General features: G+C 41.9%; 2 protein-coding genes across 3 annotated transcripts in view; one reads left to right on the plus strand and one right to left on the minus strand.

Annotated features, from left to right (window-relative positions):
- ext1b (exostosin glycosyltransferase 1b) overlaps positions 1-13,731 on the plus strand; it is a 122,577-nt gene extending 108,846 nt beyond the window's left edge. The window contains exons 8-11 of the mRNA XM_073484288.1: positions 4,232-4,321; positions 6,183-6,343; positions 7,076-7,247; positions 8,855-13,731. Coding sequence (XP_073340389.1) covers positions 4,232-4,321; positions 6,183-6,343; positions 7,076-7,247; positions 8,855-9,040 — 609 coding nt within the window. The 3' untranslated portion in view covers positions 9,041-13,731. The remainder of the gene's footprint in view (positions 1-4,231; positions 4,322-6,182; positions 6,344-7,075; positions 7,248-8,854) is intronic.
- Positions 13,732-17,922: 4,191 nt separating this feature from the next.
- The window catches only part of med30 (mediator complex subunit 30), a 36,332-nt gene continuing 29,582 nt past the window's right edge, over positions 17,923-24,672 (minus strand). For both annotated transcript variants that reach the window (XM_073484432.1, XM_073484433.1), the window contains exon 5: positions 17,923-18,777. In XM_073484432.1, coding sequence (XP_073340533.1) covers positions 18,682-18,777 — 96 coding nt within the window. In that variant the 3' untranslated portion in view covers positions 17,923-18,681. The remainder of the gene's footprint in view (positions 18,778-24,672) is intronic.

A 24,672-nucleotide genomic window follows, 5' to 3' on the forward strand; every position in this document is an offset into this window, starting at 1 on the left:
CATCAGCGTCAGTCACTCGGCGGTAGGCTGGGTTTATGGTTTACCTCTCCTCGTGTCTCTGAGTGGTTTCTACCAAGCTGTCAATCACAGCGGGAGGCCGCTGTGTGTAGCTGTGTGTAGCTGTGTGTCCGTGAAAAGCGAGCAGAACAGGCTTAGCGTACTGGTACTGGTGTGTGTGTGTGTGTTTGTGTGTGTGTGTGTGTGCCAGGCAGCCTGTGGTTTGTTGTGGTTGTGGCGGGTTCTGTGTTTACTGTGGCGAGCCAAGCTGTGTTCCTCCGCCCCACAGAGGAAGAGAGGGAGGGATGCTTTTTCATCCCTATCGCCTTTTCTTTTTTTTTCTCCTGCCACTTTCTTCCTGATCCCGTCTCTCTTTCATCCCCTTCCTCACTCACAGATCCTCTCTCTTCTTCCCTCTTCATCATTCCTCTTCCTCTCATCCTCTTTGTGCTTCTCTCGATCGAGGCCTCCCTTCTCACCTCGGGATCGCAGCCAGAATTATCGAAAGCACCGAGATCACGAGTCTAAACTCCGCCGATGCGCTCTCCTTCCCCATCATTTATTCAATTATCTCAAACGTCTCATGTTTTACTTCTTCAGTCGAAAGTTCAATTTTAGTTTCAGTTTTCTTATTCCCTAACATTAAAGCCTGCTAATTCTGAATCAAAGCCTCCACACTGCCAGCTTAAATCCCTGTTGTAAGTATTTATTTATTTACCTTGTTGACCCAAAAGAAGTAGAATTTAAATATATTTAGTCTAAAAATACCAGACTCAGCCTCCGAAAAACCCCACCATGTCTAGGTTTTTTAACTGTATAATTAAAACTTCCCTACAGGTTTCTTAAAAAACCCAAATTCCCAGAAAAGAAGTCAAGAAAAACATGTTGAGCTGCAGCAGGAAATAGAGCTTTTCAGGGAAAGTCAACAAAATCAGGTTTTTAAAAAGAATTAAGTTCAAAAGTTTGTGTTTTTCAACTTCCATCTTATTCTGATGATAGATAATATTCACAAGGCGGCCATTTTCCTCCGACGTTACGCTCAGGTGTGGAGCGTTTTATAGTGTGTTTCACTTTTAGGCTTAAATAAATGTGTCCAAGATGTGTGCTGATATTTCAGAATTGATTTACATATTTCCTATTATATCGTGTAACACCATCAAACAGTTACGTTAGCTAGGAAGTGGCTAAATGCTAACGTTAGCTAAAGGGTTGATGGGTTGGTACCTTGAAATACGGCTGAATTGAGAATAACACTCAAATGGAAAAATGTGGCCGAACTCTCGTAGGAACAAACGAGCTCGGGGGGCGAGTAACAGAGATGTGGCAGCATTGTTGTTTTTGATGTTTTCATTGTTAACAATAAAAAAACACTGAAACATTGACGTTGATTTAAGCCATGTGAGAATCCCAGTTTCGCACACACTGGTGGTCCTCCTCTTTCCTTTCGGCGTCTCTCCTCTGCTGCTGTCCTTTCCAAAGGAGTTGAAGTGCTGGAGGCAGATTCCTGCTGCAAGAGCTCACATTCCTGGAGAGCACCAGGAAGCCCCAGGCTAATATGTCGCACTTCTAACATTACAAACCATCTGGGGGTTGGAAACACCAGCCTCTCATCTTCTCTTTGTCTTTTATTCGGTCTCTTTTCCCTTTTTGGCTGTTTGTCTCGCTGTCACTCCCCCACCTCCCGTCTCCTTCCTCGCTCTCTCTCCAACTCTTCTTCGCTGGTATTGTCCCTGACAGCGTTCTGCTAAAAACAAAGTGGGAAACAAGAAGCGGAGCGACGGGACCGTTTTGTTTCTCTGTTTATGCGAGCAGGGAAATTACCGCAGTAATGATGACACTTGAAATGAGAGGGAGGTTTCTCCTCTTTCCGTCTGTAAAATACAACTGTCACTCACGCGTCTGCTCCTCCACACTGTTACAGCCTGAGCGACAGGCTGAACTTTCAGCCGCTGTTGTTGCCTCTGGAGAAGTAGATGGCACTTGACCTCACCGACAGCTCTGTCTAGGCTCAGCTGTGTAAAGTTGCGGGAGAACAACATCTTAATTCGGCATGTTCACTGGGACATTGTGATGAGCACCTTCAGTATTTTCTGACACCTTTTATAGTTTAAAGTCATCATTAGCTGCAGCTCTAGGCTGAATAACAGGCTGTGCGCAGCTTGACGGTATAAAGCCATTTATTCTCGCGTTTTTCCGCGGTGTTAGTCGTTGCCCTCGGCTGTAGGAGTGATGAAGACCCGCTGAGAGTGGGGTCACTCTGCTGGAGCGCAGCGGGCGGACAATACCAGGTGTTTACAGAGAAAAGAGGTCAACAGTGACTATTCTTAAATGTAAATCTAATGGCTTTCCAGCGCCGGTGATGTTTTAAAAGTATTCTCACAGAGGCCTGACCTTCAGAGCTCTGAATAACTGAATAACAGTTGTTCCAGGCTGTTAATGTGTGTGCGCATGTATAAATGTTGTGTATCCGGATGTGTTTGTTTGTCCGCCATTAAAAGCTGTGCATTCGTGAGAGGTTTTCTCGGTCGTGTGGGAGGTTGTTTGAGTTCGAGCGCACACATCTAGTTTACAATACGCACACTCAATGAGAAGCTGCTGTTTTTTTCTCTTCCGAGCGCTTTTCATCACGGCAACTCACCAAAGACTTCCCGTCTAAATATCCTCAAGATGTTGATCTTTCCATCCACCCACCAGGCCCCGGCCACCGTCACTCTCTCTCTCTCTCTCTCTCTCTCTCTCCGCTTCCAGTAAATATTCAAGGGCCGTCACATGTTTTGTTTCATTTGCCTGTAAATAAACTCTACATGTTTGGTTTTTAAACATCGGCGAAGAGGATAAAGGTAGATTTGTGCCACGTGTAGGACACGTGACTCAGGCTGTAGGTGTCTGGCTGCATTTATGTGTTGTTATTGTTCTTTTAAAATGGAAAGACAACCCTGCAGCAGTAATGGAAGGTTGTATCAGCACTCTATCGCTGTTGGAAATGATAGGAAGCGGGATGCAGTGAAGTGGAAGACGTCGGCTTTTATCTCCAGCTCTGTGCGCTGCTGTTTGTTGACGTCCTGGCTTGTTGTCCGCCCTCAATCCCATGAATTTGTAAGGAACCATTAAAATAGTTTCTACTGTTGAAGCTCTGGATGGACAAGTGGATCTAATTTCTCATGAGTTCGTCTGTTTTCCCCAGTATGTTGTAGAAAATATGTTAAATATGTCCCTTTTTTTCCAATGTATTTGTGTGACCCCCTCTCCCAATAGTTTAGTCTGATTTAGCATTGCTGTTGTTGCCATTAATGTTCGCAAAAGAAGCTCTAAATCACATCTCGTAAAGTTTGGAGGAAGTAACGTTGCGTACAAATCGGTGAAAGCAGGATCAGCACCTGTAGAGGTATCACAACTTCAGTTCTTAATCGAAATGAGCTCTCGACATCGTTCATTAAAACAACTGACCCGTACAAAGGTAACTCCGACAAGTATTGGAGATGTTTCAGAGATCCTTTATTGATTTCTTTGAGAAGAGGGTTTACTCTCAGGGGAAAAAAACTGAACTGAACTGATAACATTCTCAAAGATCCTTTATTGATTTGCTTGGGAAGAGGGTTTGAGAAAAAACAAACTTTGTCACAAATGTCTATGTTTTGTTGTCGTTCAAAACAAATCCAGAGCATAAAAATGAAAAGTCAAACGGAGTCGTGGATGTGGAGAGTCGTGACACACCGAGAAACTAGATATCTCAATAGGTTACCTCAGTAAATAAGGTAATAGCCAAGCTAACGTTTAAGGAACAACATCTTCCGCGTCCAAAGATTTCGCTGTGGTGGTTGTTTGGCCATCTTGTTGCATTGCCTCCTTTTCTGGGCACGCTCAAGGGGAAAAATGCCAGATGTTAGACAAAAAAGCCCACATTCAGAAGAAAACCTCACAACCTGCAGTGATTTTGAATGACACGGCGCTATTAATGTATCCATGGAAACATTCAATGGAAGCTGTCATCTGTGTGAATAAACACCTCCACACTGTTAGATGCATAAAATATGCATTTTGATAGAAAAACGGGGACATAATGTTGAAGATTTCCTCCTTGTAACCATAAACGGATTCATTCTTTTCTTTTTCCACATCTCATCATCGCTCCTTCGGCCTTTTTTTAATTTGTTCCAGGCAGCCGAATGATCACAAATGAAACGCTAATGATGTGGCGTTAACCCTTTGTGTGCTCCGTGTTTCTCCTCCGCAGGTGATGAGCAGCCGCTTCTTGCCCTACGAGACCATAGTGACCGACGCTGTCCTCAGCCTGGATGAAGACACAGTGCTGTCCACCACAGAGGTATCTCGTGATATAATAAAAGTACAGTAGAAAAGAAAAGTTGCCTCTTTCTCTCTACTTTCTGTCTCCATAGTCTGGTCCTCCTGAGACAAAACATAGTTGCAGACTCTCTCTCTGTCCCAAATGCAACTCTCTGATTGCATTTTCTCTCAATTTTTTATCACTCTTCCTGTTTGTCCCTGGTGTTTTCAAGTTATCGCTCAGAAGCTCGATTTAAATTGCTTAAACTACTCTAACTTTTTCTCCCAGTGCCTAACTTTTTCCCTCTCTTCTCGTCTGTTTTTTCTTTCTCTTCCTCTGTTTTCCTTCTCTCTCTCTCTGTCCTTTTTTCTTTCCATCTTCCACTTCGTGTTTTGGCGCCTGTAGTCACAACTGCACCTCCCCGAATCCCCGATTTGGGAGCAGCACTGTTATGGGCATTTTTTTTGTTCCGCATGCTGTCGGGACTGTTCCTGTTTTTTCCCGGGGACATGTTTTGGCGCGGCACCATGGGAAGCCAGATGCTGCTTTGAACAGTGTAGAATTAGATCTCATAAAGGCTGTTTGTGCGGAGGATCAAGATGGCAAGGCAGAGTTGGCATCGAAGGGAAAATCCAGCCCCAAAAAAACAAATCGACCCACGTTTCTCCCATGAAGAAAAACTGGATCGTGAATACAAAGGTTTTTCCCAAAGTTTCAGAGCCCAGGGAACATCAATGCCAGGGCGAGTTAGAAAAGAAACTCAGCCAAAAATACCATCACAGGTTTCTGAATAGCCTCTACATCTATCGGCCCAGTGTTAAACTTCACAGGATAAAAGTGACACAAGTGGCATTTTTGAATTTTAAAGCCTCCATTAGCTTTTGAAGGACAGCTGTCTTTCACAATAAAATATAAACTAGCATCCAGTTATTGAGAATAGTTTAGTTTTTTATGCTCCCACGTACCCACAACCTTCTGTAGGAAAAACACTTCTCGTATTGTAACTGTATCGTCATTAAACCACCTTTTTATTGGATTAAAAGCAAGAGCAGAAGAGAAATAGGTGCTTTTCTTCTTTCACCTTTGGGACTTGCTTGCAGAGAAGATAAAAATAATGCGCATTGTGTCTTATGGTGGATTTTGACATAAGTACTCATTAATATACACACTCTCCCGGTGCATTATAGTGTGGTAATGTAGAGCGAGCTGTTAGTGGAGCCACTGAGGCCTTTTTGATGTTTTCGTCTAATTATTTGATTGAATGCTTTGATCGCCGCCTCAGAAGTTGGCTGCAGGCAGCTGCTTAGGAAAGACTGCCTTGTGTTTGATGAGGTTTCGCCTTTGTTGTGTTTTCACCACGGCGTGTTTGAGTGTGCACTTCCTTTGTTACTCCTCCCTGTAGTCTCTTTCTGTCTTCTGTCTCTTTTTTCTTGCACAATATTGTAAAACTGTGAGTAGACAGTTTTTTCAAATTTTGAAAAATGAATGCGCAAAGAATATATTTCCTGTTACATCCAGGAATACTCTGCGCTTAGTTTTGTTTTTCAAACCGCCGTAGCCTAACATTTGGTGTGCCAGGTTAAAAAAATCCCTTTGGCTGATATTTATTCTTATCCTCATCCTTCTTATCCACTTTGTAATAAGCCAACAAGTCGAGAGATGTCAGTTAATGAGCTGTTCATAAATTGGTTGAAACTGTTAGCTTAGCAACAAGTAATGGATAAACAGTTGAAATTGTTAGCTTGAAGTAGTTGAAATAAAGAAATTTAGGCTAATGAATAATTGTGAAATAGCTAAAAGTTATATGTTAATGTTTACAATTGGTAGCTAAAGTAATGGGGGTGAATTATGAAGAGGTATCCTAAAATGTGAAAATCTGTTTGTCTGTCTGTCCGTCCAGGTGGATTTTGCCTTCACCGTCTGGCAGAGTTTTCCAGAGCGAATCGTGGGGTACCCGGCTCGCAGCCACTTCTGGGACAGCAACAAGGAGCGCTGGGGCTACACATCCAAATGGACCAACGACTACTCGATGGTGCTGACCGGGGCCGCCATCTACCACAGGTACGGTGCGCGCTTCACACTGTCGTCTTTTGATCCTTAAAAACTTGGTTCCGGTACAGCTGTTTACGTCCGTGTCGCCGTTCACTCCGCGCCGCTGTTTTCTTTCATGCTCTTTACTTCTGTTCCCCTTCTGTTATACGGGAATCACAGCTTTGCTCTGCTCTGCTCTCCAGTGTTCAGTTGTCTTTCTTTTGATACGACTTTGATGCAGTGATCTGTAGATTATGAAAGTAGGTGTGATGTTCGATGTAGCACAGCCTCGGGAAACCAGTGTTTTGACACGGAGTATGTTTTATCCAAAAAAGTGTCAATTTGTCTGCTACACAGCGCTCCGTAGTTCCTGCGTTTAGTCATACTACAGCCCTGTCGGCTTTAATATGGCTTCACTCAGCTGTGATGGGAGCAGTCCATTAAGCTGAAGTCAGCCAATCACGGCAGCCAAAACGCTTAATCACTTTCGGTAAGTTGTTCGCTCAATCCATCCAGGAACTTGAGCAATCAGTCCGTTGATGAATTCAGAGTCGTAGCCGAAGGGCTTCAACCTGGAAAATCAAGGTGTCTAGAAATTTGTGATGCATTTAAATACGCACAGTTCTTCATTTCCCCTCATCCATCTTTAAAGGTCTGAAATTGTGGGATTGTTCAGCCTTACAGGGAAGTTTTAACGCAAAAACAGTCTCCTGAAGGTCAATCCACATAGTCCCTCTAACTCCTCTCCGTCCTCTCTTGCAGGTATTACCATCACCTGTACACCAACTACTTACCCACGAGTCTGAAGAGCATGGTGGACCAGCTGGCCAACTGCGAGGACATCCTGATGAACTTCCTGGTCTCTGCCGTCACCAAGCTGCCGCCCATCAAGGTCACACAGAAGAAACAGTACAAGGAGACCATGATGGGACAGGTAAAAAGTCTTCTTATGGCTGCTGGATTCACGTCATTTCTTTTATTTATTATGGATCCTCTCGAACTTAAATGACTCATTACTGCTGGCACGCCATAACAGCACGGCTGCCAGTTGACAGAATTGGTTTGCATTGAAGAAAATCCTTTAAAAATCTTACAACCTTGGACTCGGATCAGACTGATTATATAACCCACTTTGATTTTTGTCCTCCTTTTTTTTATATATTAGTGCCGAAGCCAGCCAATGTTGTTTTTCTCTCCATTGTGCGTCGTGGCCTTTCAGCTGGAGCGAAACTCTCGCTCGCTTTATGAATTATTCTCTGAAGATTCGTTGGTGCGACCCAGGGGTAAACAGGACTTGTCACTTACAGCGGAGAGACAAAAGCACAGAGAGGAGTCGTGTCAGGTTTCTAGTCGGGTTCCAGTCTCCCAAATATAGAGTATGATCCAAGCGATGATTTATTGAGAGACGCTACGAATCATTCGGTAATGGTTTTCTCTTGTCACGGTGTCTGAAGTCGTTACTATGACTGAATGAAAGAAAGCTGATGATTATTTTCAGTCTTTTTTGATGTAATGAGAACTTCACTTTCCCTCCGATAATCAAAAGCAGCGTCGTAGCTCACATCACTGCTCGATTAATTCAACCTGTCATGATCCAGATGTAGAACAAAGTGGATATTGTTTCAACGTCTTTTATAGAATTGAACTGTCATTTCAACTGTCAGTTACTTTTAAGTTACTTGATTACTTTTGGCTAATTATTCCAACTGTTAATTAACCATTCTTCCAACTGTTACGCCTCCGCGCCGCCGATATGTGTTCGCGTTGTCAGTCCATCCGTACCATTCTTCATATAATAGTTACGATAAAATTAGACATACAAACATCTAATGGAATAAACTAATGATATAATGACATTTGATATCCAAAAGGTCAGAGGTTAAATGCAACGTGACATCATAATAATCTGCAAAAAAAAAATGTTCTGGTCGTGCGCAGAGTCATACAACCGCAATGTGGCAATTCATTACATTTAGCCAATTACCTCGATCGTTTATCCTTCAGTTTTTTGCAAATTACTCCAAATGTTTGTGCTTCACATTTAGCTAATTACTCCGACTGCTTATCCACAACCTTTAGCTAATGATTTCAAATGTTTATCTATTACTTTAAAGCTAATTATTCCAACTGTTTATGCATAACCTTTAGCTAATGATTTCAAATGTTTATCTGTCGCCTTTACGTAACGATTTTAACTGTTCATTTATTACTTCTGGCTGATTATTTCGACTGTTTCCCTTTTCAATTATTGGGACTCAACATTTTATAAAGATCAGCAACAAACCGATTTGTTTTCCTATTTGGATGTTTGTCTTCCGTCTAATTACAAATTTATGGAAAAAAGAAAAAAAAAGAGCTCCTATTTTTCCAACTTTGTTGAGCGACTCCACCATCTTCCCACGTACCCCGAAGCAGCAACAGAAGTATCCGCTGGGGTACGAGTCCCCCTGTAGTTGTGAATCTCTGATCTAAATAATCAATAATTATTCATAACACAGGTAACAAGACTCTAAAATTGTTCCTTTGTCTTCCCTCCTTCAGTCTTCGAGGGCTTCTCGCTGGGCCGATCCGGACCACTTCGCCCAGCGGCAAACCTGCATGAACAAGTTCGCCAGCTGGTTTGGCGCCATGCCGCTGGTCCACTCCCAGATGAGACTGGACCCCGTCCTCTTCAAGGACCAGGTCTCCATCCTCCGCAAGAAATACAGGGACATCGAGAGGCTCTGACAGGACCGGCGCCCCCTCGGGGGAGACCCCACGCAGGGGGAGGCGCGCGAGAGAGACTCTGTGGAGAGTAGAAGGAGTAGTAGGCCTACAGCAGGATGGACGGGGAGCGACACAGCTCTGTCTTCCACTCAGCACATTGCCAATGACCGCAGCGCCGCTGCTGCCAGGACTTGACGCGGGAAGGGATGAATAGGAAACAAGCAGATGGCGTTTGGATATGAAAAACACAAACAGAAACCGCAAACACAGACAGACAAAGAGGAGTACACAAACTGATGGACACGCCAAACAGTTCTGTATGTTTTGCAAATGTGCAAACACGCAGCACACACTACTGACGACGAGAACTCTTGGATAGAATATTTTTTTGTACAACACGAACAAGGACGACATTGACTTTCCTGCTCTCTCGGCACACGCGCAGGACGGTAGAAAGAGGGAAGGCGTACGCGATCGCAAAAACCCGGCAACCCCGCCCACCATTATCCTACCGCCCCCCCCCCCCCCCCCCAGTCTGCATCAGGATACAACACTGGACTCACTACCGACTCCTGCTTCATAGCCCAGGAAACCCCTGTTGTTCAGTTGATTTGATTTCTGTACAAATCAGCACTCTGGTATCGCTGTTGACCCGCCTCTGAAAGGTTTGACATCAGAGCGTCTTCAGTTTAATATTTCCCCCGAAAAGGTTTAAGAGCAGCGTCCAGCCTGTTATTACAGCAGCCTGACAAGGTTTTTATAGCAAAGCAGCCATTATTTCCCTGAAAATTCTCCGCTATCGACACACATCCTTGAGCCTGAAAAATCCCGCCTGCCCTATCTTTGGCTCTTTCCTTGATGTGCCAGTATGGCTTTTATAATGGTCTATCTGCGTCCCTGTTATCACGGAGATAAGTTAGAAAAACATTGCGTTTCATATCCCATTTTCCTCTCATACTCTCCAAGGCAGTTGTACTTTCCTCATCTTTTTTTTTTTTTTTTTACTTTCATCATCTTTTATTTCCCCCTTCAAACCCCTCTCTGTACTTTCACTCTTCAGCGTGTGTGTGTGTGTGCGTGTGTTGTGTGTGCAGAGCCTTGAAAAGTTGGCTCATCCAACCATAAGCTCGAGCGGAGTACATTTTCCCTCCGTTGGAATGAGCGAAATGAACATTTCTGGATGAAATGGAGCAGAACGTTGCATTCTAACCCAAACTCGTTTCGCCCATTTATTCCTCCCTGCGCGGCCTCGGAGCAGCATCCTTACAGGGAGGAATGGAATAAGGTTTCAGACCGTAGCAGGTCTTTAGTGACCGGCGTCATTTCACAGGAGTGCTTGTAGAGAGATTTTTAAACGCTGAGCGCATCAGTGCCATTCTGACATCAGGGTCTGCCTTTAAAAAATGTTTATTGCACATCACGTTGCCTACATCCGTTTTGAGATGCCTAGACGCTCTCACGTTGAAATATTTTCATCATGTGGCTCTCCTGCCACCATTTCTTTTGTCCCCCCCCCCACCACCCCACCCGTGACATATCAGAGGACCTCACAGCCATTACATTGACAAAAGGTTTGTCAGGCAGAGATGCGTTTGGGCTTCAATTAGGTATTTATGTCAAGTGCTGTTTCATTCCCAGGGGACACGCTGTTGATGAAACACTCGAACATTACGGACAATTTCGTTGTGAAAGCAGTGACCCACACGCATGACCTGCCGGCTAATGCTAGCCTCGGGAGGACAGCCTTTTTTTTTTTTTCTTCCCCCCCTCCACGTCCGTTACCGTTACAGCCGCGCACATCGCATCACACCCGCCTGACATTTTGCACCTTAAATTACCTGATTGGTATTCGACAACCAGATCAAAATGCTACAATAACTAGCTGTCTCACCCTAAAACAATCATTTCAAAGAGAAAACGGCTGTCTCATGGCGGAGCTGCTGCACGGAGGCAGCCCGCTCTCACATTTCGCTCGCAAAACACTTGAATGAAAGCTTTTAGTGGCCTTTCTGTCAGGCAGCATAATGTCTCAGCCAAAGCTGTTCAGTGTGTGTTAATCAGTAGCTGTCGTCGATATCAATCACACATGCAATTACTGTTTTACTTTGAGGTTTTGTCATTGATTTCATTTTGTTCTAGCTTATGTAAAATGTATTGTGAAGCCTTTACAGTGTCAACAAATGTGTCGTATTCAAGTGCAACCGCAGCATATCATGTATCATATCACAACCAGCAGGAGTATCATGTTCTTTTTCCTCTTGTCATTGTTTTGAATATCATGTTGTATTTACATTCTGGGACTTTCTGTTTGCCAGGAGAGATTTATGATTTCTACAGTACGTTACTCCTGACTCAGTCTGCATCTGGTCCCTATTTCACTGTCAGAGAAACCATATTGAGGCTGTTCATATTTGGTTGTAGTATCCGTTGTTGGACAGCTTTAAGCCTGTCAATTCACATCTGGCATTAAATGCGTCTCGAGTGATCTCTTTTGATCTGATCTCACTTCCCCTGCTCTATATGCAAATATACACCTACAAATAAATGTTTTTTACACAAAGAAACAATTATCTTAATGTATAACGTTTGCTGAATTAACAAGTAAGCCAAAAATAGTTAAGAATTTGTGTCACAAAGCTGATAAAGTTTCTCGTAACGCAACAGGTCTAAAATTGAGCATTTTTTAAAGGGAGTTTGGTTACTTTCTCCACAGACGACAAAAAAGTATCATTTATGAGTTACTGTTTATTGTATTTGTGAATTTTGACACGTTTACCATCAATAGCCTTTAATAAATTTGCTGTAGATGGTGAAATTATTTAGGTACGACGCACTTCAGACAGAAAACCGGACAGGCTGGAACAGCGATGCTGCGACAAACTGGCACTTTTTGCAAGGAAAGAAGCATCTTAATGTATTTAATGCTGAATTTACCAGAAGCCACCAATGATTTAGCATTTTTCACAACGTTTTTTAAGTTTCTCCTCATGCAACAACTCTTAAAATCACGTAATTTGTAAAGGGAGTCCGGGGACATCAGGGTTCCTAGTTTAATAGTTAGTTGAAACAGACGGTGCAATCACAAACATCTGCTGCCAACACTGGCAGGTTAAATGTGGTCTGAGTTATCGGATCCCGAATGCCCCCTCAATGCATCTTGGGGGGGCGCTCACACCTGTACTTAGATTAAACCCACTTGTGATCGGATCACTCAGGACGGATGTTGATACCAGATGTGAACAGCCTCATCGTTTGAATCCACGCCATGCCTTTTATGTCCGATCATTTGAATCACTGTTGTCGATCATCTCAAAAGAAGCGTCCCCCCAGCTTTGCAGATATTTCACCCCCCCAAAAAAACCCCACAACCACCATTCATTTCAGATCCCCACGACTCTCAGCACTGTACATAGGCATATATTTATTTTTTGAAAACAAAAAAGAGAAGACTGTGTACGATTTGAGATGACGTGGCGAGAACACGAGACTGATCCCGCATTGCTGAGGGGAGTTAATGGTATTTATTCAGTTTATTTTCTTCACGCTGTGCACATTAATCCACAAAGATGCCAATATACAGCTCATATTATGTTTCCACTCTGCACTGGTTTTTTCCAGGGACACGTACATATATCACGCTCTGTCTCATACACAACTCCCCAAGAGAGATATAACATTCTCCGAGAAGTAGAGTTTTAAAAGATTGCATACGCCAGTGATCGAGAATTGGATTGGGCCGCACCATCTTGGCTCTCTGCGGGAGTCAAATTGCAAAGTCCCAATAAAGACTACGCCAACTGAAACATGGAAAATAATAAGCAGCTGGGTCCCCTGTAGCAGATGGAAACATTTTCGGATTCTGCCGTAACATCTTTCCCCACATGCATTACAATAATGGGTCTGAGGGCTGCGACACAGTCGACTTTAAATTGACGATTTCAAAGCATGAATTCAGGTCAGATAACTTGGCGACAGAAACCGCTCCATCTTTCAGTTGGCGTGCTGCACAGTGCATCGAGTCTAGAGCTCAGTCGAGAGTGTGATGGATGTGATTTAGGCCACTGGGAAAACCTCTGCATCCACTAAAAAAAAAAACTCTCTCATTTGATCAGGGGGAACGTTATGCAAGTTACCGTTGTGTGTGCTTCGAAACAGATGGAGGAAGGTTTATTGAAAATGTGCCGTTTGTTTAGAGTGGCAGCGGCGTGTGTGTGTGTATGTGTGTGTGTGTGCTGGAAACTAGTCTGTTCTTGATTTGTGCCTTTTTTTAAATCAACATGTGAGTTCTTGACATGCCGAGCACCGTCTTTTCCCAGACTTTGTTGTTTCCAGTAAACGGGCGGCGATAGCAGCGCGAGCAGGGTCCCCAACAGCCCTGCCTTCATACACTGGATGAGTCACAGCTTCCATTCTATTATTGCAACGCCCCGTTTTTCATCTTTGTGTTCGGACACTGTTGCCAAGGCGACAACGTATGACCACTTCCTGTTTTTTGGGATTTATTTATCAGTGATTGGCTGTATCACGCTACCAATCAGCAGTGATAATCTGTTGATCTGTAAGGACTCGGTCGAGCCCAGCTGTCCCGATGCCTTCTCCTCCCTCCTACCTTGTAATTAACAGAAGACTTTTATAGAGGTCACAAATGAAATAGGTAAATGCCAATTTTGTAAGAATGATTTATAAAAAAATAAACTCATATTTGATGATAACTGCATCTCTTTGTGCCTTTTTTTTTCTAACAGGCTGTATTAAAATGTTGATACGCTTCTCATTGTGTACTTGTTCTTACTTATTGTGTTTAAACATACAACAAGAAGCTTTTAACTGGTCGCAGTTTAATACAAACGCCTCTTTATGATGAGCAAACAAGACCATTTGCAAAAGGAGCTGCTCTGTAGTCTGTTGGTACGGCAGCAGTTACTTCTGTATTACCAGCTGGCAGCGAAACAACTGGAAAATAAGGTGGTTTATTTTATTTTGGCCTGGCTACGAGTTATATTTTGTTGTTTTCTTATTACTACGAAGACAAAACAATACTAGGGAATGTTCATATCTTCAGACTTCCTCACAAATATACTAGGATTAGATATAAACTAGCTGTATGAACGGTAACGGCACTAAAACAAACAAGATCTCCATCCAGACGAGCCGTTTAGCACTGTTTCAGAAACAATCCGTCCATACTAACACACCTGAAAACGTATATCACATAGCTATTCACGTACACTGAGCACAAGTGAGACGTGACTGCTCTTCAGAGAATCCTCCTGGATAATATTATTCTGTCAGCAACACAAGAGCCATCTTGCATCTCCTTTTCAGAGACCTTGAACACTGTTTACATGCGTACAAAAGGTCAAAACACATAGACTAGACTGAAGACTAATCTCGAAACCACTCAAACTAGATGACACATAGTGAGCTCAAGCACGGATTCAAGGCCAGTTTGTAACACAACACATCCAAGTTTTGACCTCAGTTCCTCAGAATCAAACAGCACATTTGCACAATTTACACAGAAAATGATGTAACGCAGTCATGAGACATCAAACCACAGTGCCACCGTGAGTCTCCTCCCCTGTGTTCACTGTGTGAGGCCCAGCTAAAACCCTTCCAACAAGAATTAGTCAGAAAATTACACGACGCTGCCTGTTACGGTGTTTGAGGATTCATTTTGTGGCTGCAGCAACATGATAGGAGGATATGCTGATATATCTGTGTGTGCACTGTAAACAGCAGTGAGCGTAACCCTCCGCATTTTTATTCCCGTCATCATTTGCGACAGAGCGTGCATGGGCAAGTGCTCAGCCCCTGACCTCTGCCTCGGCTGAATGAGAACACACTCCATTTGTACAGTAATAATAGTCCCTCAATGCTGCTCTGCCCTCGGAGATATAATAACCACCCCTGTATTAGACCACTGAGGAGGGGTTTATTAGTCGCTACTCAAAGCATTGATTTTTCTTTACTCTGCTGAAAGCCTCCTCGCTGCATCTGTCCTTCTGCGTCTCCCCGAGGACAATGGCCTCATAACACATCGCAGATATGACCCCGGCTCTGCTCTGAATTATTAAACACACCCATATCACACACCCATATTCTCATGCGTGCCCGTTATCTGACAGCGCTGCCACACAGTGTGTGTGCGCACATGTGCTCAGATTTTAGCTTGTGTTTCATGTTTGTATTGAAGGAGGCCCTTTGTGGATTCTTCTCTTCTCTTACTCATCTTCCTTTTTTAAGAAACAGAAACCCAAAGAGACTAAAAGCTCTCTCTCCTTTGCTGAAGTAGCTGGCCCCCTCTCAAAAAAGTCTCTGTATTTATCGAGAATCGGAGCAGGAAATCACTCTTGCTGGTCGTACATTTTCTTACAGGGTGACACATTTTTGGCCTGTATTTTGGGCTTTGTGGTGAAAGCATTTTATCAAGTTTCTGAATCTGTTAGGAGCTGTCAGGAGAGGAGGTTCAGGAGGAGGGAAGGTGAGGTGTTCATTATCGACGATGAGCTTTTTAAAATGAAATAATTGTTTGATGGATCTGAGCGTACACCCTCTCTCTATCTGCATAAACGACTATTTCTGCAGTAATAAAACAGATTTCAATCACTCATACTGCTCCTCTGATAGCGGTCAGATTTATCTACATCCAAAGCGCTCAGCCTGAAGTTATGGAGAAACAAGCTGCAAACAGAGGGCGTATTTATTTAATAATTCATTCACTTGTTTATTTTCAAATTCACTGATGGCTGAGCTGTATTTAGGTAGGTATGTTTATACTGTTAGGATGTAATTCCCAGCAGAGCTAGACCGATAAATCTGCAAGGTTGACATAATTGTCCATATTTAAGATATATTGGTATTGGCGTATACAGTATGACGGCTGATAAGGAACAAGGAAGCGTACCTACTTAGATTTGAAGGAATTTAGAAACTTACAAAGGGCTGCAAAATAAAAAAACATATTGTAATTAACTTTGAGAAACATTAAACTTGCAAAATGATTCACGATTAGACCGAATCATCAATTTGACAATTGTGTCATGGTTACAAAAAAATGATTAAAATCATGATGATGCGACTTTTGTTGGAGTCTGTTGGAGCAAACAAACATATTTTCTTACATCTGGAGAACAAGATTTGTGGGCCGGGACATCTGTTTGGATACGTAATATAATTGTGTTCACATTAAGACTTCAATTAAGTTGTTTTGGAGATTTGTGGTTAAAATGTGCCACGGAGAGATTAATGTGATGTTGTGATTTTAGCTTCTAATTAATAAACATGCTGTAGTGAAAGAACAAGAAAGTAATGGCAGATGAGGCCGATGTATTGCAACAAAGGAAATTAAGAAAAGAAATAGAAAGTTTCATAATTGTTTTTGTCATCTGTGAAAAACATTAAGTTTTAAAAAAAATTTCCACAAAAAAAAAAATATTCACATCTTTGTGAAAAGAAAAACTGTGGGAAAAAAATGTTCACAAGATTTTTTTTTCCTGTGTAAAACTGAGTTAAGTTTTTCTTTTGAGGAGATAAACAATTTTTTCAAAGAATTTTTTTTTTGTTTGGAACCGAGATTAAAAAAATTTTAAAAAACAATTCCGGAGAATTTTTTTTTTCACGTGTGAAACCGATCGTAACATTGTTTTTTCTCTTGATTTTTTTTCCACTGGGTATCACACATGGGAAAAAAATTCAACTTAAAAAGAAAAAGAAAAGAAAAATTCCCGGACAAAAAATTCCTATGTGAAACTAGGGGGAAAAAAATATTTCCAGGAGAAATTTGTTATTTTCATATGTGAAAAACATGATTTATTTTTTTCCAGAGAAAAAAACAAAACATTTCATGTTAGACCGAGTGAAAATAAAAAATCCCAGGAGATTTTTATGTGTAAAATCAGGTTGAATTTTTCTTTTCTGGAGAAAAACAATTTTTTTACAGGAGAATTTTTCTTGATTTTCACATGTGAAACCAAGCGGAAAATATGTTTTCTCCTGAAATCTTTTTTTTTTTTCACTGAAGAAAAAAAAAAAAATTCATGCGTACAACTGAGTGGAAAAATTCTTTCCAGGAGAAATTTCCTTAATTTCTTTTTTTTCCATTTGTGAGAGACATGAAATGTTTCCATTTTTTCCATAGAAAAAAATAGTCATATGTGAGAATGAGTGAAAAAATGAATTCCCAGAAGACAATTTTCTTTTTCCCCTGGAGATTTTTTTTTCATGTGGGAAACTGAGTGTGAAAAAAAAAAAAATCAAATTTTTTTTTTGAAAAAAAAAAAAAATTGAAAAAATTGTTTGGGGAAAAAAAAATCAGGAGATATTTTTTTTCCATTTGCAAAATTAAGTGACATTTTTTTTTTCAGGAGGAAAAACAATATTTTTCAGTTTTTTTTATTCTCCAGAAATATCTTTCTGACGGGTATTAGACATGAAAATTCCAGAGAAAAAAAAACAAATCATACCAAGTGAAAAATAAAAAAAAAATCTGCAGGAAAATTTGCAGAAAAGGCATATATTGAAAGATCGAGCTGGGATTTCATGAATCGATATCAGATCATTCATATATTGATTGATTTGATTCGGAAAACTATGTTTTTAAACCCAGCCCTGTAGGGTACTCGTTAATAATATAAGATTTAAGATGTAAAATTATGTCTGGATTCATGTTCTTGTGTTTACGTCCCAATGACCTAGTGTATTTACCAACATACTTTTTGAATGTTACCACTGTTAATTATCTCAAACTTTCAGAGAACTTGTTACAACACATCATTAAAATGTGTACTTGATGACTGAGAGTCCCCTCGTGTTTTTGAGTGATTTTGAGACACTTAATTACCAGCAGGATACACAACAGATGACAGCGATGAACAAAAATAAGAGCACAACACAGCGTTGACTGTTTTTTAAAAATCACAGCAAGATTTATATTTCAGCAGAATCCTTAACAAGGCATCTTAATGACATGTCAAGTCCAGTCAGAGCAGAACGATGATGAGTTTACATATGACATGAAATAAAAAAAAAACAGATCCATAGCAAGAATAAGACTCGTGATTTTCGCCACAGTGTTTGTCTTTCTTAATAAAGTTTCTGAAGGGCCTGATAACAACTTTTTTAAGCTTGGGGCTTCACACACTTCTAACACTATGAAATGTAACAGACGCACAGACTTTGAGGATTAAATAGAATATATCGATGTGTCTCTACAGGCCTCTATTGAGCTAGTACCTACAAATAGATAAAACCTAATATATCCACTCGTCAGATTAATTCAGTCTTAATGCTGATTGAAATGTAGAATATCGAGGTAGACAGAATATCTTCTGCCATCGCCCACACTGATGTCACCAGCACCCTCTCTCCCAGTGTCTCCTCACCTCACCTCTCTCTATCTCTCTCTCTCTGTCTCTCCCTTTATGTAGCGTCGAGCCTCTTCGTCTTCATTTGTCTCCTCTCGTTTTTCCTTCTATTGTGTCTTCTTCAGGGTTGATATTGCCAAAGTCCCCATTTCCTCTGTAAAGTGCAGCCTCAGCCAGTCTGTTATACCCTGTCACACGTCCAGTTAACGACCGTATCTCCTTGTCTATGACTTGTCGGAAGTGTATGCGCATGTGTGTGAGTGTGTGAGTGTGTGTGTGTGTATGTGTGTGTGTGGCTCAGCTCCTGACAGCCAGCATGGAGTTGATCTCCCAGATGAGGTTGCGGAGTTGGTCCATAATCTGCTTCAGCTGCTGATTCTTCTGCTTGAGCTTCTGCAGGAAACAAAAGAGATAAAAAAAATATGAACGTCAGAGCGCCATGGTTACCTAGAAACAACCTTTTTGTCCGCTGAACAATTAAACTAAAGGTTTGCAAAAGATTAAAAGGTCAAACACGACAAAGCAATATCATTTTCCAGCAGGAAAACAAATAATTCATGGCTTACAGGATATTAAAGTTGCACGTAGCACTGGAATTGAAAAGTCCCATGGAGCCATTTTTGAGCTGCGACGCGGCACGGCTAAACAAGTTTCTCCCATCAGGACTTCTTCAGCATCCCGCTATGAACTCAGCATAAACTTCACACTTCCAACATCACTGTAAATCCTTGTAAGATATAATTTACTTCACCGTATTACTGAGAAAAACTGTTTCCAGATGTAATCTTGTTCCTAATGACTGAGCTGTTTTGCTGCTGGCAAGAGAAAACGAACAGGGAGGTTTTGCTCAGCAGGAAGTCCTGTGAGAAACAAGATTCGTTTCCCTTCTTCAAATTAAGTGTTAGTCGAAGTTATCCAAAAACAATCTAAAGTTAAACCGGCAATAGACAACTTTTTTTTGCTTCAACTTATCACCCTGAGGTTAGTACTGATTGCACAGTGTAATGGCTGCAGAAAAGTGACGGTATAGATTGTTTCCAAATGAACCTCGCTTTCACTATTCAGCTGGATTTTTCCCAGAAAAATGCTGGTCGCCATCTCCAGGTAAGTGTCGAACAACTGTCATAACTGCAAACACAAAGAAGGTGAAGAGGCAGAGTAAAACTGAGGTAAAACTAAAGTGTTTATTTATAAGCTATTACTTGTGATGTGTATCAGATACTGTTGTGGGCAGGACATTGTGTGAGAGGGTGCTGCATCAGAGATCGGATGCATGCGATCGGAAAATGCTGAATATCGGTCTACCTCTAATTAAAACCACCACTCGACACTGTGCATCATGTAGACTAATCGTCATCTGAGATTTTATCTCCAGCTCAGACAAGCTTGCTGACGGTTTAACAACGTTTTACGACAATAGTTGTTAGTTGATAGTTCATTTTGGACCAAAAATGGTAGATCGACTGCCATAACCACAGACATGCAGCTAGCACGGCCAAAATGTAACTATATTTGTGATCTATACAAATACATCTTGTGCCATAGACAAGGTAGTGTTTGTGATTGGTTCTTTTCATTTGTTGACAATAAGAGAAACATAAAATAACACCTGTCTTAGCAGTGTGTTAAGAATTTCTATGGGACATGAATTATAAAAGCTTCAGTGCCACATTCACCTTTAGGTATTTCTTCCTTCAACATACAATTGACAAAGTTTCCCCCCCTACCCACTGAACTCTCCTCAGGTACTGACTTCATCAATCGTAGCCTCTGCTAATCGCTAAACTAACACATCTGGCCGGCTTCAGGGCTACACAGGTACATAGCAGAGGAGCAAACAACCCGATCTCCCCGTCAGTCACTGAGGGCTTTGTCTGGTGATTGCCTCTGAATGCTCTACAAAGATCTCTAAGTCAACAGCTGCCGTGGACTGAAGTACCTCGATGCACAGGCTTTATACATAAACACATAATGGCTCCCGAGCTTCTGCTGCTGCTGAAGAGTCGGAATAAAAAACAGGTACAGCTGCCAAATGTGTGCTGCCTTTGAAGGAGTAACTCAGGCACAACATCTACATTTGAAGGTTCAGGCAAATTTAGCAACAGCAGTACATCACAGCTACTTACTCAGCTGCTTTTTCTTCTGATAGATAGCCAGAGAGCGAGAGAGAGAGAGCGAGGGAGGAGAGGGAGGAGAGCTCTTTCACTCAGGAGCTACTGTATCTGCAGTGCAGTGAAATCTATTAAGATTAAATCCATCTCACTCTCTCGGTAACACTCCTTTAGCCATGACTAATTACCAGCCATTTTTGCAGCGCTGATAACACCTTGAGCAATCGATTTCACACAGCTCTCTTAATATCAACTGTTTAGCTGATTGTCCTTGAAGATATACCAGAGTGGAACATTTGGAGGCCTTCCAGTCTCACTCTCCGGGGGGACTCTCACTGCTTATCGAGCTCTCTCGCTCTCTTTTTTTTCTCCCTCCACTGTCTATCGTCCTCTCTCTCCCTCTTTCACTTTGATTGTGTGTGCGCGAACGCGGACGTGCGTGTGTGTATTACATGGGATACGGCTCATTACACTGACGAGCAAGTCTTGAAATAACTCGGCCATCCATCCCGTATTAATGAGATTGTACCACCGGCCTTTGTGATTTCACTCAAACACTTTTATTTTTAACAAAGAATACAACACTGGTGCAACACGAAGAGCTGAAATCACAGATATATTTCTTCATCTCCCGTGTTCGGGCATAAACGGGACGATTTTTGGCTTCAAAGACGAAAATGTTGCTACTTCTGAATCCAGATTCTTCCGCAGGAAAAATCTACTCTCTGCTTTTCTTTGAAACCAGACATGAAATTCCACATTTTTCACAGTGGAAATGAGACTATGGAGGCAGCGCAGGCTTCACGGCGCATTCATTATAAAAAGACTCGCTGGCATATCTTGATATATGAATAACAAGACTGCTATTATCACAGAAATGATTCTGCAACCTCAGGGAGACATAATTCCATTCATAACCTCATAATTAGCGTAGCTCTAATCCTTCACACCTATAATGTGATGTTTGGAAAAAGGGTATACTACAGAGAACAAACCGGAGAAAAAAGAGCTCTGAACCATCTTTTTTTGTCTCAAGTGCAAAGCTTTTATACACACACCACCACTCTACAGGAATCCGGCAGATGCACTCCCTCATTTCTCAGCCTGCCACTCAACGGCCGGGCCCAACAATAATGTTTTGACGCCTTTTCAATCCGCAGTAGGTTTCCTCTGACACGCTCTGACACTGCATCAGCCGCGGCAGGGTGGCCAGTCAACAACTCATGAAAGTAAACAAGGAAGCGCTGTCTGAGCTGCTGTCTCTGAAGGCCTCCTGCAGACTGGCAGACTGCCTACCTGCTTCATATAACCTGGAAATGCTGGCAGACGTCGGCGCGCTGGCGGAGGAGAGAGTGGAAAAGCACAGTGACCCGAGATGGGGTGGAAATGGAGATTGGCAAGCGCAGAGGAGGTGCAGTGAGATGTCTGTGTTGTGCAGGTGTTTGTGGTCGGTGCGCATGCGAGTGTGTGAAAGAAGGAGTGTGAGCGTGAGGGTGTGGCTGCACATGAAAATGTCTGTGTGTCAGAGATGCACCGATTCAATCAACTGGATAAGTATGGGTGCTCGGAGACGGATCCACAGTTTTTTGTGCTCGATTCACTTTGGTGCAATTAGATAACGTTGCTTCTGATTAAAGTCCCTGACACACGAGGCCGACGGATGGATGTCAACCAACGGCGGGGCAATCTGTGAAGCATCTGTAGCCCAGACTGCAGTGTGTCCTGCACAATTGTTGGCAGCTTTTCGGACAACTGAGCATTTTAAATCTGCAGTAGAGCCCTTCTGTGAGAGAAATCACTCTGACTGGCTATTCGGCAAAGCAAATGAATGCAGGAAAAGAGAAAATGAAACATTTTTCACCTCCACCTCTTGGCCAGTGCCATTTGCAACGTTTTATCAGACATATACTTGATTAGAAGTGGCTATAAGGTGAAATTGGTCTGTGGTCTCCTTTATCATAACAACAGTTTGTATATCCGCAGTCCTGAGTCTTCGGTTTCCCTTTATGAATGAGAGTTATTTCTTCTCACACAGGTGAGCAACGTACGAGGTGGAGTCTTTGCGGTGTGTTCAAGTGCAGCTTTTTAGCTGAGACGCAGGTGACGTGAGGCAACGCAAGACTATTTTTTAGTGTCGATATGTGAGAAGTAAACAGTCTCGCTCAGGGGGGAATGGTTAGATGAAGAGACGGAAGCTGGAAGTACTTTACCAGCCACATGGACAAACAAAGGAAAGCAAGATAAGCATCAAGTCTGATCACTGTTTATCACAGCAGCTCTGTGCTGTTTGTAAAGTCTGCATCTGTGCACAATAACCCCGTAACCGCCTCATGTTATCCTACACACAGAATGATCTAAATCAGTCCCACTCAGATAATACTTGTGTGCAGGTGTGTATTTGTTTGTGCGTAATCAGAGATGGTCATGTAAATTAACAGCGTCAGCTCTCAGGTGCACTCCCAGCACATCTGGGCAGAGGACAGGCCAGGGTGAGATCTGTTTTTCTGCAGGTCTTGTAAACAAAAGTCACATGGACTCATAAGTAGGTTTTTTATTGGACACAGTTTTGGCAACCTATCATCTCAGGAGATTAGACGTTTTGGCAGCGGGGGGTCAAAAACAAATCCGATTCCAGTCTCTGTGACTTGAGCTAAGCCTGATGGACGTGTCAGAGTAGCTGTCTCTGCTGTAATTTAGTGTAACCGGAGTCATGCTGCAGTTTGACACGAATGCGTTTAGTTTTTAAAGCTTGTGAGGCTGAGGAGCTGTGGGTTATCAGATGTCAGCACTCCGAGTTTATTCAAAAGTGCAGCTGAAATGATGAGTTGACTGACTCGACAGAAAATCAATCAGTAACGATTCTGATATTTGATACATCTTCTTAACTGTGAGGACTTCTTGCTTTTCTCTGTCTTACATTATAGTTAAATTAATGTATTTCAGTCTTTCAGACAAAAGGTGCAATCTGAAGACTTTCTCACTATTTTCGGAAATTTTAAAAGAAAAAGATTGATGGATATTACAAATAATCTTTAGATGTGTCCAAAACATCTTGAATGAGGTTAATGTAAACACACCTTTTCACAGCAGAATGGCGTTGATAGGCTATTATAAAATGCATGCAATCCACCAACAAACGTAAAGAAGAAGCAGACTAGAAGAAGAAGACAAGAGAGCATGTGGTCAACGGTATGGAGGGTTTTGGTGCACAGGGGTTCAGAAAAGGAGGGAAAAGGTCTACAAGTCTTAACACAGAACATTTTATTAGAGCTGTGGAAAACCCTCAGGTACGCATAAACTACAGGAAATTAAAAGGTGTAAAATTATCGGTAATCTTAACGGCCATGAGAAGCAGGTAATTAACGATTGTTGGTATCCGCTGACAAAAAATCAATATTATGCATCCCTGTGTTAAACTGTACAATATCCTGTCTCTGCTAGATATCTTTGTCACCAGTGTTTGATCACCACATTTGAGGGATCACTGCCAAAAAATGTGTGTGTATCGGCCCATATACTTAATATTTTCCTAGTGTGAGCCCCCAGTATTGGTCATCAGCAGATTTTAATAGCTGATTAATCATTTGAATGTCAAGACATTGGTTTTAGCTTCTCGAAAGTAAAGATTCGCTGCTCTTCAGAGCTTTATATTATTTGAAATTGAAGATCTTTATGACAGTGGCTATTTTTTACTATTTTCATGACATTTTACATACAATTAACGGAAAATAAAAGATTTACTAACGATGAAATAACTTAATAGGATTATCTACCTTCTTTCATCTTTTTCTGCCACTGCTATTTAAGTGTAAAAGTCTCTTCTTCCTTTGTCCTCCACTGATCCTTAAAGACAATATGAGTCACAGGCTGAGAAGTATCACTCGTTAGTATCTGCAGCTTTCATCCTGACAGTATCTGACTTTTTTTTTTTAACCATCAACGTTAAAACTACAATCAGTTTGGATCTGCGTGATAAAATAAAAAGAGATAGAGACAGAGACAGGTTGTGCATATTTGAGAAAAAGGGCAGCAGCTCCATCATTGGCTGACATGTCTGACACATGAACGATAGGAAGAGGGACCCAGCGCTCTTCGCCATCAGGACGGATGAGAATGTGTTTAAATGACATGGATGAAGGGCTGTTACTCTGTCTTCTCCACCCTTCCCCGTTTGCCT

Source organism: Pagrus major, chromosome 16 (assembly GCF_040436345.1).
Source record: "Pagrus major chromosome 16, Pma_NU_1.0".
NCBI lineage: Eukaryota > Metazoa > Chordata > Actinopteri > Spariformes > Sparidae > Pagrus > Pagrus major.